This window comes from Mus caroli, chromosome 5, assembly GCF_900094665.2.
Source record: "Mus caroli chromosome 5, CAROLI_EIJ_v1.1, whole genome shotgun sequence".
Classification (NCBI taxonomy): domain Eukaryota; kingdom Metazoa; phylum Chordata; class Mammalia; order Rodentia; family Muridae; genus Mus; species Mus caroli.
Window position 1 is genome coordinate 36,321,681 of NC_034574.1, and position 13,749 is coordinate 36,335,429.

Below are 13,749 nucleotides of genomic sequence, written 5' to 3' on the forward strand. Positions count from 1 at the left end.
CCATCTAGAAGATTTACATCTGTGTAAGAAAGTAATTTTAAAATCTTTATCTTTCTGAATACTTTTTGTTATTTGCTTGCATTTTATTTTCTTAAGATATCGATTCCAGTCACTAAAAACTAAAATTCCCCTAAAATTATTAGTAATGCATAACTTTAATTGCAAAAAATCTAGCAAGAAAAATTACTATGGCTTTTATCTTCAATGAGTAATATTATCATCATAGTTATTTCATATTCTTAGAAAAATACTTTAACATCTACATTTTAATTTTAGACTTATTAGTATACAAAACTAAAAATAAAATGGATATTTTGTACCTGAAGTCCAAAAATAACATAAAACTATGATTCAAACTTATTTACCTTTAAGTTTTGCCAGCATATCATGCAATAGCTATTATATATTCAATATAATATAGCTATAAAGCTATACAAAAGATGCTCAGTTAATCAATGTAATATTTTGTAAAATCAAAATTCCAACAAATAAAGAACATTAAAGAATCTGTCAGCATTCTAATCTCAAATGCAAACTGCTATAAAACCCCTGTCTTCTCTAAGAAATGACATGTGGCTAGGGAAAAAGATTAGATGAAGTGGCATTTATATTAAAAGATAAAAGAGAGGTAAGTTGCATTTGTCATAAGTCAAAGCCACCACAGGGATTCAACAGTGCCCTTGTATAAGTACACTGGGTGCCTCAGTTAACCTTACTTAAAGTGCTGCATAGTCACGATGGAACTCAAAAACACAGGACTCCCCACTTCTTGTGCCAAAGGCTCAGAAATCCTTTTCACAGTAGAGCGAGCGCTGTTTACTGGACTGTACCACAGGCTTCCTGAAGGTATTTTGACTAAGGCTCTTAAGAAGCTCTATCAGCAGAATCTCTGACTAACAGATACACTATTTTAAGAAGCAAAATCTGCACAGTGGTTGCATCCAGACTATACAGCATACCAGATCATGCAATACACTAAAATGGATGAGTATCACAAAGTAATGACCTTGAAAAGATGCATGAAGAAAATGTGAATAAATAGACAGTGACTAAATTCATAACAAATCTTAGATTCACATGCTATGCTACATTAGTATAAATTCAAAGACTCTTTCCTGTGACGTTTTAGTTAACAAATGATACAAACACTAATCATCATACCTTAGACATTACAATGACTTAAAACTGGAGTCAGTGTGCAGAGTATATAGTTAATATTATATAAAATCATAATTTTATACTAAATCAAAATATACTAAAATAATTTTTAACTGAAATACCTGTGATCATTTTGAATCCATTAAGTAACTAAAACTATCTTCTAAAATTATATGATTTTTTTCTGGAATTCTACTCATCAAACTTCATAAGGAAAATTAAAATATACATTCATTAAAAGCATATATTTCCTAATGCCATTTTTAACCTAAAATCTTTCTAAATCTAAGCATGTTATAAATTTGTACTTCAAAAATATCAATAATATTTTACAAAGTAGTCACGATTTTTAACTCATTGTGCAACAGTTCAGAGATATCATATATATATAATATCCAAAACTATCTTTTGTTATAATATTAATATTTGGGTAGGTTTTTGTTCCTGTATTTCAGCCTTTCAGCTAAAAAATTAGAAAATTTAAACAAAACTAAGAGGTAACTTGGTGCTTTGACTAATTAATTAATCATCCCAGAAAAAGAACTATTTAGGCTCTCTGTATCCAACAACTAGAATCACTGTGTCAGGCTTAGGCACTGATGTTTTCAGTATGTATCTATGCATGTATCTATCCTATTAGCAACTGCTCACTCCATATGAGCAAGTAAAATGATATTTTCAATCTTGAATACAGGAAAATAAAATATAAATGAAATAATGAACATACTACACACATGCTTCTCATTAAACCTCTGAACAATAATTGAGTAGTAGAAAAATTAGAATTTAGATTTTTTTTTCTCATACTGTATCACCTAACCTATTTTGGATTGAGATCCAATCATAAACCATCAAAAAACATAACAGGAGATAGCAGTAATGAGATACAAATAATATCTAAAATTGCCAAAAGCTTTCCTGAACTGCTCTATAATTTTTATAGGAAGTTACCAATAGATGGGGAATTAATCCTAGTAATACTGAAACTTATTCACATTTCAGTATAAATAATCTGCTATTACAATTGCGACCTCTTAATTCACAGAAGAGACAGTGATGGTTTGTAAAAAATCAATCAAGATAATACTTTTAATAAACTATTTGAAATGTCATTTAATCACTGAAATTAAATAGATACATTTTAAAGCTCCAATTGTTCAGAAACTAACCTAAAACATAAACCACTCTCTTGGTGTTATTATTTCCCTGTATTTCCCACAAAATGTGCTGCAACTGGCATCTAAATAGTTTCTTTGCATGGTGAACTGAAACATCGTGAATGCTCAAACTGTACTTTTATGAGTGCCTAGGGACCCTAAATTTTAGTGGTCTATTAAATGCCAGCAATTTCATGCTGCCTTGCATAAAACAGCATTCACATATTAGAGCACAGAAGTTCCACAGCTACATAATACTTCGCTTCCAACTTCCAAACAAAAAACTGAATAGAAGCTAATCAAAAGGGTATTTTCAATGCCTTCCCAATATTTTTACATTTCATTAATACAATAGCAGTCAACAAATGTATAGCATTTAATTTTTTAAAGCTTTCTGGAATTTTATAAGCAACTATTGTTTATTCTCAAAAAAGAGAAGTGCCGAGCTGCTAGTAACAGCAATAGAATAGGGACCTGATAAACATTTTCTTACCCAAGGGGACAGGATACACTCACACTAGTTGCTAATGATAGATGATGTCATGTAATGTTCCTGTGAGACTTATATAACCTCACACAGGTAAGGTTCTATAGTCTCTTACCTAGTAAGGCTGTCCTGTGAGCGAGACCTACACAGTCTTGTAGATTTATAGTCTCTCACCTGGTAAGGTAATCCTTCTCAAAAAGAAATCCAGTCCTATCGTCTGCTTGTACTGTTTCCCAAATGTCTCTTGAGCAAAACACGTAGCTAAGGAGGTCTAAAAAAAATGGATGCACAGAACAGCAAAATTAATTTCTTTGTTTAAAAAATGTAAACATAAGAACACCTCTAAACTTATTAAGTAATACTAACATGTATACTTTAATGAATTCAACAAACAACCTTTAGCAGCTCTAATCAGTCATGAGGTTGGAGACTCAACCTCCCCAGGAATACTGACTGCACTTGCAATAACCAGCAGTGGAAACAGTAGCCTAATCTAATCAGATTTCATTAGTTATTCTGATTTTCAAGCTCTTTCTCCTTGATGGAAATTAGACTCTGAGAATTATAAATGGGAACTAAAGCAACAATATAATTAAGATCTCAATTTTACATATTGCTTTAATCAATTTTTCAAAGATCCTTACGTTTCCTTCTAAGGCTACATGCTCTGAGGATAGCTGTACCATTAGCTAATAATAAGAAACACTGAGTAAGGAAGAGAAAGCTACTTGTAGAATTGGTTTTGGTTTTTTCTACAAAAAACATTGTATTCATTTTTCTCTATACTTAAGACATCAAAAATAATTATACGGAATTATCATGATAATGTGTACCATTTAAATAAAAGGGCTAGTATTCTAAGATTAAAAGGAAACAGGCAAAATAACTATTATTTATCTGAAGACAGTGCTAACAAATCACAAGATATTATAAACAAAAATTCTATGCATGTTTAAAAAAAAAAAAAAAAACTCTAAATTTCACTAAAGGACTCCAGGGCTTTCCTTTAGAAAGTCGTTTCCTATCAAAGCCAAAAGATATTCCTAGGAACAACTGAAATGATTCTAAACTCAGAATAAAGAATTTCAAATGCACTGCTGTTACTTGAAAGCCTATCCAAAGGTAGAGAAAGGAGCATCACTAAGTCTCAAGATAGGCTGTCAGGTTTTTTAGTTTTTTGATTTCTCTCTTTTTTTTTTTTCTTTTAATCCTGTTTTATTTTAAAAGTCAACCCTTTAAAAAAAAAACTAGGATAGTTAATTATGACATTAGAACAGAAGTTTTAAGGAACCCTTGGCCATACTTCAAGTCCTTTTAGCAAGGTGAGTTACATTTCTTTTACACAAGGGCCGTATTTTTCCCACAAAGGACAATTTGCGCACTCTAACTCCAAACTTTAACATTCCAATAATGTAATTATAATAAATGTCTAAGATTTTTGCATCAGGTATTCATTGAACACTCCCATATGAAAGATGTCCAGGCAAACACTTAGATATAAACTCGCTGCATGGATTATATCACTGAAGCTCGTAACAGTAAAATGAGAAATCAGAATGAAAGACGGAGCTATGTGGTTCTTAAAGATCTTCTGGGTTTCCGTCAGCTTTAATTATTCCATTGAGTCTGGCAAACACAAAGCACCAAAGTATCTGCACAGAGGCTCAGTGGTCCAGAGAAAAATACCACTGCTTACAGTTCTGCAAGTATTCCAAATGTTTCACATAGGAATGGTTGAAATGTTTAAAACTCAAGAAAATAAGACACATCATGCACCGCCTATAGTTCGTTGGGGTATTTTTCTCTTTCATTTAAGATTCTCTAATATATTGCTTTTATATTCAGTATTATTCAGAAATGGATACAAGTGTGAGTGGGAGAGCATAAAGCCATGGAAGAATAACAACAAGACAAATTTTATTTGGAAAATGCAATCATGAAACCTAATAAATACTTCATTTTACTAAAAACAATTATATATTTTGAAAGATTCTGAATAAAGTTCTTTCCTTGAAAACAAGATTTCCAGATTTTTAAAGCCCTGCCCTCAAAACTCTAAAGCAAACACAAAGCCTCAAAATCACAGGACCTCCAAACTCAAAGTAATGAACTGCCAAATGTCTAAGTCATACGCCACATATAGTAGTAATCTAGGTTCTTAAATCATTTACATTTTGCTATGAAAATGAGAGCATCAACGGCGTCTGTGGGAGGCACTTCCTCTTCAGTTCTTTATACTTAGTGTCATTTTTCATATTCAATAATTTCTCACAAGTTTCTGTTTAAATGGCCTCCTTAGAGTAAACAACCAGCTACCATATCCAAAATATTTCTATTTGCTTGCTGATGTGTGTATATACGGGGTGTTTGTGTTGATTTGGGGAACGCTCTTTCTCCAATCTATACATTAAAATGATACCAAAGGGGTATCATTGTATTTATTATGATAACAAAAAGAATATTTTGCTTCAAAAACATCTTAAGAAAATGTGTAATTAAATTGAAAATCTGAAACAGAAAAGAAAGACATAAAAACACATGGCTCTAGAGGGATAAACGAAGCATCTTTTCCATAAACTGCTACTGGTCTTCCCAGTGCTATTCTTTATTGCTTCTGCCTGTGGGGACAAAATGCTGAAAGCTCAACTACTACAAAATGGCACAGAATTAAATGAGGATGCAAATAAGAATGAAAGTGAGTCTGAGTTTCACCAAAGGGAGTAAAAGAAGCAGACAGAGAGTGGAGCTCTCAGTAACTTGTGAGGTGAACACAGAAAACAAAGCCTGCTGTGGTAAGAATGGAACACGGCTAAGGTTCAGAAGCTCATCTCTGAAGGTATAGAGAAGAAAATGTTATGACATTTTAAATATATTACTTAAGAAGATAAAGGCTGAGTCAGGATACCATAAAAAGATCACTCATTCTTCAATGCAGAGTGACAACCCTAACTCAACCATACAGAAGAGAAAAAAATTATACATTATTCAACACTGGACAGAACTTTTAACAGAGGTGAAAACTAATTACACCAAACTGTCAACAAAGGCAAAATAATGTATGACTGTCTACATTTTAAATATATATAGAAAACTATTAATAAATTTCAGCATGTATTAAATATTAGCAGACAGATGAGTAAAACTTTAAAGAAAATATGTCAAATATTTTAAATACTTGATGAGATATATTTAAATTTTAAATATAAAAATAATAGTAGACTTAATAGGCAATCTGGAGGTCTTTTAGATAATAGTATTGAAGTGTCATGGTTTTAAATGGATAGCAAGTTCAGTTGTTCACTAAATGCAAATGAATATATGAAACAAAAACACAATGTGTGGCTAAAAAGAAAATCTAAGTAATGAAACCTATAAAAATATTCTAGCTTTTGTTGAATTAATGTTTAGAAATAATGCTGATGTACAACAATTTGCTTCTTCGAAACGTTTAAGTGCACAATATTTCATGCACTTCCTGAACAGAAGCAGCCAAGCTCTGATCTTTGCTCAAAATAAATAAATAAATAAATAAATAGCATCACATTAGACTGTTTTCTTCGGGACAGTGCTCTACAGGCAAGTATCCTGGGAAACCAAGGAATGGAATAACAGAAGACTCCAATTTTTGCAATTAGAATGAAACCGTCTGTAGCGGCTTTGGAGCCCAAATTTCAGAACCAAAGCACGAAAGCGTGTGCAAAGCTTCCTTCCGGGAATGATGCAAAAGCTGTCACCACAGAAACCAGGTCCAACTCCAGCGCAGTCCCAGAGGCGGGAGAAGACTGGACGCTGGCAGGGGCAGAGGAAGAGGAACTTAAGCTACCTTCCCCAAGAGTGCTGCGACAGGTGTGAGGGCGCCCGGAGAAGCCGGCATGGCTTTAGTGGGAAGGTTAACCCGCAGTCGCTCGGAGACGCTAGGGACCCTCTCCCTAGAGCAAGTACCAGGCACCGAGGCAATGTTTATCCCATGTCAGTTCACAACTTCGGGTCGAGAACTTGGGCCTAGGAGGCAGGGGACTAACTGCCTGCGTGTCCTCTCCTGCACGCGCCCATTCATCCCAGCAACCAACGGTCGCAGAAGGCTAGGCTTTAAAGTCCCTGTGTCCCCCGACATCCTGCCCATCACGGGAGCTAAATAAATACCTATTGAATGAACCCTTGCACGGACCGGTGCTAAGAATGGAACTAAAGTGAGAGAGGACACTCAAGAGGCAGCTAGCGTGTGGGGAGGGCCCTCGGCCAGTGCATCGTCGCCATTCGTGTGGGTCCGGGTGGGGGCCCCCACCCCAGGAGCTGGCCTGGTCCCGCGGGCGGGCGGGCGGGCGGCGGGCACGCGCACAGGGCGCAGGCGCGAGCAAGGCCGCGGCCTGAGGCGAGCCAGGCCAAGGCTGGGGCGGACGCAGTGCTGGACAGCGCTCCGCTCCCCGAGGGCCCGACACGCCCGACCCGGACCAAGCTTTCTGCAACCCAGGGAGCCGGGCCCGCTGGACGACTGACCTTCCCCGAGGTGCCGTCCCCCAGCACGACGATTTTCAGTTGCCGGTCCTGGCTCTCCTCCTCAGAGTCTGACATGGTGTCCGAGGATGCTGGCCTGCCCCCGAGGTGGAGGACGGGAAAGAGGAGGCCTCCGGGGGCGGGGGTGAGGAGGCCGGCGGGCTGTACGAGCGGGTCCCCCGCCCCGGCGTCTCCTCGGCCCTGAAGGAAGCCAGGGAGAATCACTCACCGGCCGCCATCTTGCCCTCCTCCCCTCCCCCAACAGGGCTCCGCCCCCCGGAAAGCCCCGCCCCTAGCGTCACTCAAAAGACGCCCCGCCCCCGCTCCAACCATCACACTGCAATGGGGGAGTACGTAGATGGAGACCGGGCGTCCCGGTTTGCTCGCGGGGAACATTGGCTAGGAGACAAAAGTTAGTGTTTTTTTTACAGTGAAGTGAAACCGCATTAGAGAAGAGTAGCTCTCGGGTGCCCTGCCCTTCTTTCTTGTTTTCATGAGGTCTGAGAACATAACTCACATGATTGATTTAGTCCAAGGGGGCGGGGACATGGTATTTGTCGCCTTGGAAGCCTGGAGCCTGGAAGAGGTGCGGGGGCGGGGTCTGTCTCTGGGCAGCCGGGGACGCTTCGGGCTGCGCGTGCACAGGATCCTTCCTGTCGGTGAAGGTGAGCACCCACCAGGAGGCTGGTGGGCTCAGCGGAGGGGGAGACGTTGTTGTAGATTTAGAGTGACCTGGGGCTCTAGTGCTGGCCGCTTTTACCCTCTTTAACTCTTCGCGTTCTAAAGACCCAGACTCTAATTTCATTAGTAAGACAGAACTGAGTAAACCATCATAGTCTTTACTTTTGCAAGCCTCAGAGTGGCCCGGGAGCCCTGGGGTTCCCATGTTGTTAAAACAACCTTTCATAGTAGGATCAGGGCCTCCTTTGCCTGTTGTACCTTCAGGATCTCACAAGTGTAGTTTGCTGGAGGAAAACTGTTACGTATGAAGTTCCAGAGAATGATGCTGCTATATAAAATGAAACCAGTTGTGTGTTACAACAGTATTTTAAATATCTGTGACAAGCTAAGAGCATTTAAATGAGAGTTTAAATTTTTAAAGCCATTTTTTGTAAAGTAAAAAGGGGAAAGATCTTGTGTATAAGACTTGAACACTTCCAAGAAACAATCTAAAGGAAAATAGAAGTAAACCACAAAATATAAAAATGTCATTGGATTATCAGGTACAGCACACATAACAGGATCAGGTAGTAGACCCCTTCAAAGAGTAAACAAAAGATTGTGAGAAGAATCCCAGGCATTTTATGAAATCAGGGATCTTTGCAAATACAACACTGATTTTAACATAGCTTTTTGGGATTATTACAAACTATTTTAATACCTGCACATTCAAGGAGTGTGTTAATTCGTGAAACACCTAAACTATAGATGCGTAACATCTAGTCCTTAGAATAATCTCTCATAGTTTCTCACTGCAAATTTTCCAACTAACTACATCCTAATACCATTGCTCTACCATGTATGACTTCTCAGATCAAACCAAATCTCCCCACTCTAAAGATGTTTAAGGTGACTCAATAATGCTTAATCTTCCAAGTATCAGTGATCATTGCTTTCTTCACAACACTTCTGAGCATTGAGGACATAGAAGAGAACAAAGCTATGGGACTTAGTCTGAAGGAAGAGCTTAGTAGACTACATCACGTAAAGATATCAAGGTCTCCTTAGCGAATAGTAGCCTATGTAAAAGATGTAATCTCCAGATGTGATTACAGATCTAATGACAAGAAGACTATCTAATAAGACTTCAATTCATTCACATATATCCTTATAAGGAAGAAATGGAATCTGAGTTGGCTCAGACAGAAAGAGAGAGAGACAGAGAGAGCAGTATAACCATGAAAACAGAGATGGCAGTGATGGAGCCACAAACCAAGGAATGCTGGTGGCCAGAAGAAACTGGCAAGGATAGAGAACAAATTCCCTTCTGGATCTTTCAGAGGGAACATATTCCCCCACACCTTAAGTTCAGTCCAGTGGCACTGATTTAGAACCTCTGTCCCCACAACTTCAAACAGATGTATTAGTTTCAGCTAACAAGTTTATAGTAATCTCCTCTAGCAATCACAAGAAGCTAGTACAAAAACGAGACACTAATAGATCAACAAAAATCTTCAGGTAGGTGAAAATATTAAAACAACTCATAGATGGGAATAATATTAATTTATTATTACTCATCACTAATGAAGATAAAATAATTTCAGAAAACATTCTGCTATAGGCTTTTTTCTTTCTTTAGACAAGACCTCTTGCTGGAACTCACTGTAATAAACCAGACTGACCTTAAACTCACAGGGATCCATCTGCCTTTGAGTCCCACATGCCTTTGATTAAGGGAGTGCCATTATGCTGGGCTCCCTTTGTGATATTCTTAACAATCTAATGGTTATTGTTCCGACTTGAAGCTGAAATGGTTCCCAAAGGAGAAAAATAATCAACAGTTTCACCCAGGTACAAACTCTGTGTCCTACAATAGTAACTTGCCTACAAGATATAATGATGCAGTAGTTTCACAACTGCTATGGGAGGTAACAAACTTCACACACACACACTGGATTTAATGTCCACTCTATCTGATGGGAGTCATGCCTGATATTGTTAGTAGAGCCAAGAATCTGAGACTAGATAGATCATGGGTCTTAGGAGAAAACCTACTACTGTTATTCTGTTAAGACAACATAGTAATAAAATGATGCCAATGGCATACTACTATTTCCATAGATCGGTGCACCACTCAACTCTTATCAGAGAAGCTAGTTCTTGCTGTAGAAAGTAATTAACACTGAGACCACAATTGGGAAATATGCAGAAAGTGAAATATCTTGGATCACTTAACCCTAAATAGGATGTCTTTATCAAACCTGAGCCTCAGGCATCAATGCAGAAGAGGAGGCAGAATGGTTATAAGAGCCAGAGATAGAAGATGACTCCTAGAATGGGCTGATACACATATGAACTCAGAGAGACTGTGGCATCACACACAAGACCTATAGAGATTAAAACTAGACCAAAATCCAAGCACTGAGAATAGGAAGTGGACACAAAGTCCCATCCCTAACCAGAAAACTATCTGCAATGGATTTATGCTAGAAGACTGAAACCTTTCTCCAAGTGTCACTGAGTGTATCAAACACACTTCATGGCATACCTCATGTCCACAGGTTCAGTGACAGACCTGATACAAAACAGACTCCATTGTGTGTGTGTGTGTGTGTAAGTGTGCTTTGTTTTATTTTTTGTCATTGGTTTTCCTCTGTTCTGATCTTTGGTTTTTATCTTTGTGGTTACGAGAGAGAGAGAGAGAGAGAGGGCGGGGAGGGGAGGGGAGGGGAGAGGGGAGGACAGGAGGAGAGGAGGGGGGAGGAGAGGGAGGGGAGGGGAGGGAGAGGAGAGGATCAGACCTCAGACCAGAGGGATGTCTTAATGGGTAAGTCTGATAGCCTGAGTTCAACCCTCAGAACCTAAGTAAAAGTGAAAGAAAAGAACAAGGTCCACAAAGTGGTTCTATGACCTCCACACATGTCCCTGACATGTACACGCACACACATCATTATTGTATTGGCTTACATACATATTAATACTACACACAATCATGCACACAGAACAATTTTAAAACCATTTTAAAATTCTGCTCACCAAAAGACACCTTTAGGCTAAGGATGTTCTTAAGCAGTAAAGCCCTGGTTTTGACCTACAGCACCACAAAATAATAGTAAATGGATAAAGCTGAAAACAGGAATAATAGATTTCATTGCATATAACTCACAGGTAACTTATAGCTAGATTTGGAAATTATGTCCATGTCACTAAAAGGTCACATGCACACAAATAGAATACCAAGTGTGAGATTGGATTAGAATGTCACAGAAGAGTTACTAACATGAAGAGCTTCTGAACTTCACTAGTAATAGGAGAAATGCAAACTGTCATGAGCTACGACTACACTGTACCTAGCCCACTCACTAAACTTACAAGGGCAGACATTGTGCAATCATGGTGGTGTGGAGCCTTTCATCTCTCCATACACTGGTAAAAGCAATGTATCTCTCTGTAAACCCTGGAGAAGCCCATTTGACATCTACTAAAGCCAAGCTCACATATCCTAGAAAGCAGTTACATTTCTGTGAGGGCCCTCTGCCTGTCCAGTGCATGTGTGACTCCCCCAGGACTCCCAGCACACTCCACTGAGGTGACTTTTCTTCTAATCTTGAAAAGCTGGGTGTGGTGGCACATGCCTTTAATTCTAGCACTTGGGAGGCAGAGGCAGGCGAATTTCTGAGTTCAAGGCCAGCCTGGTCTACAGAGTGAGTTCCAGGACAGCCAGGGCTATACAGAGAAACCCTGTCTCGAAAGGAAGAGAAGAGAAGAGAAGAGAAGAGAAGAGAAGAGAAGAGAAGAGAAGAGAAGAGAAGAGAAGAGAAGAGAAGAGAAGAGAAGAGAGAAGAGAAGAGAAGAGAATCGAAGAGAGAAGAAAAGAAAAGAAAAGAAAAGAAAAAAGAAAAGAAAAAAAGAAAATTGCTCTCTTAGCCAAGGTGAAGGTGCAGCTGCATGACATAGTTCTGGTGAAAACAGAAAGCAGAATTGTGGAATTATGCTACCAGTTCCCTTTTGGAATCACAGATCAAATAATCTAAAATGAAACGTTATGCATAGAGCAAAACAAAGGAAATGGCCATCAGTAAACTGATGTCCATGGGTCAGCCTGGTCTTAGAAAGACTGAAACAGTGCCAGCAGAAAGAATGAAAACAGGCAACCCCAGGAGATGTTGGGGGAGGACTGTCTAGAATGTACCAGAGATCTGGGAGGTGGGAGACTCTCAGGACTCAAAGGGAGAGACCTTAGATGTAATGCCCTACAGTGGGGAAAAGGAACTTGTAGAGCCCACCTCCAGTAGAATGACAGGGCATCAAGAGAGGAATGGGGTTGCCATCCAACAGTCAAAAACTTTGACCCAGAATTGTTCCTGTCTGAAGGAACTGCAGGAACAAAACTAGAGAAGAGCCCGAGGAAAAGGAGGTTCAGTGATAGGCCCAAAGTGGGATCCAGCTCAGGGAGAGGCCCCAAGGCCTAATACTATTACTGATGCTTTGGTATACTAACAAACAGGGGCCTCTCATGACTGCCCTCCGAAAGATCCAACAAGCACCTGAAAAAGTCAGATGCAGATATTTACACCCAATCAATGGACAGAAGCTGGTAACCCCTGTGGTTGAATTAGGGAAAAGCTGGAAGAAGCTGAGGAGGAGGGCAACCCTATAGGTAGACCAGCAGTCTCAACTAACCTGGATCCTTGAGACCACTCAGACACTAAGCCACCAACCAAGCAGCATACGCCAGCTGATATGAGGCCCCCAAGACATATACAGCACAGGACTGCTGGGTCTGGACTCAATCAGAGAAGATGCACCTAACCCTTGAGAGACTTGCGGGCAGGGTGTGGGGAAGTCTGGTGGGGTGGGGGTAGGGCATCCTCTTGGAGATGGGGGCTGAGGGAAGAGGTGTGGGATGTAGAACAGTAGGAGGGTGGACTGGGAGGGGGATAAAGTCTGGACTGTAAAAAAAAGATTAAAGAATAAATTTTTTAAAGTGATAAAGTCCCTAGATAGAATAAAGGATTCTCAGAATGCTAACAAAATGAAGGGGTCTAATAACCATGAAAAACTAGTCTATCAAATCATGGAGGGCTCTTTAAGCTCTCACCTTTTTTACTCTCATCTCTAGCCCTCCCTCTCCCCCCACCACCACCATGTGGCCATAACTGGTCTCTCTCTCTCTCTCTCTCTCTCTCTCTCTCTCTCTCTCTCTCTCTCTCTCTCTCTCTCTCTCTCCCCCTTCTCACTGCCTTTCTACAATAAAGCTCTAAACACACACACACAAATCATGAAGGATGCAGAAAATAAAGGAATATGATATGTTTGATGTAAATGTAACAGAAACCAACAAAATTCTCAAGAATTTTGAAAGTAAGAAGGTTTTCAAAACTTTCAAGTTTGTAGCAGACTCCTTAAAAAAAATGTTTTAAGCTCTGTAACTGTTGTTGCAAACCGGTACACTGACCAATGCTTCAAAGAAACAATTCATTAGCTTCACCACAAGAAGTGTGAAAGTACATCTGTGAATTGAGCATCAGCAAGAAAAAGTTGTCCATAGAAGACATTGAAACCATCTCGAACACATTTATGAAGGGAAAGTAGAGATGTCTCTCATCGCTGTGAAGTATGGCACTGTTGGCATATGTTGGACACCTGAAACTGTACAGGACAGTCAACCCAATCCTCCCCCTACAGTCTTGTCTGGGCACCGTGTGAACTGTAGTTTTTGATGACTGCCATGAAGGTAGTGAGCTTTCACCATCTAATTGACTTTACATAACAGAGTGGTTCAAATTTTAA

The 13,749-nt window shown here is 39.3% G+C and overlaps 1 protein-coding gene across 5 annotated transcripts in view; it reads right to left on the reverse strand.

Annotated features, from left to right (window-relative positions):
* Window positions 1-7,574, reverse strand: part of Rab28 (RAB28, member RAS oncogene family) — an 85,539-nt gene extending 77,965 nt beyond the window's left edge. For 3 of the 5 annotated variants that reach the window (XM_021162258.2, XM_021162255.2, XM_021162256.1), the window contains exons 1-2: window positions 7,300-7,574; window positions 2,977-3,073 (exon numbers count right to left, since the gene is read on the reverse strand). In XM_021162258.2, the coding sequence (XP_021017917.1) occupies window positions 2,977-3,073; window positions 7,300-7,374 (172 nt within the window). In that variant the 5' untranslated portion in view covers window positions 7,375-7,574. The remainder of the gene's footprint in view (window positions 1-2,976; window positions 3,074-7,299) is intronic. The other 2 variants (XM_029477334.1, XM_029477333.1) reach the window with 1 other exon arrangement.
* Between the last annotated feature and the right edge of the window lie 6,175 nt (window positions 7,575-13,749).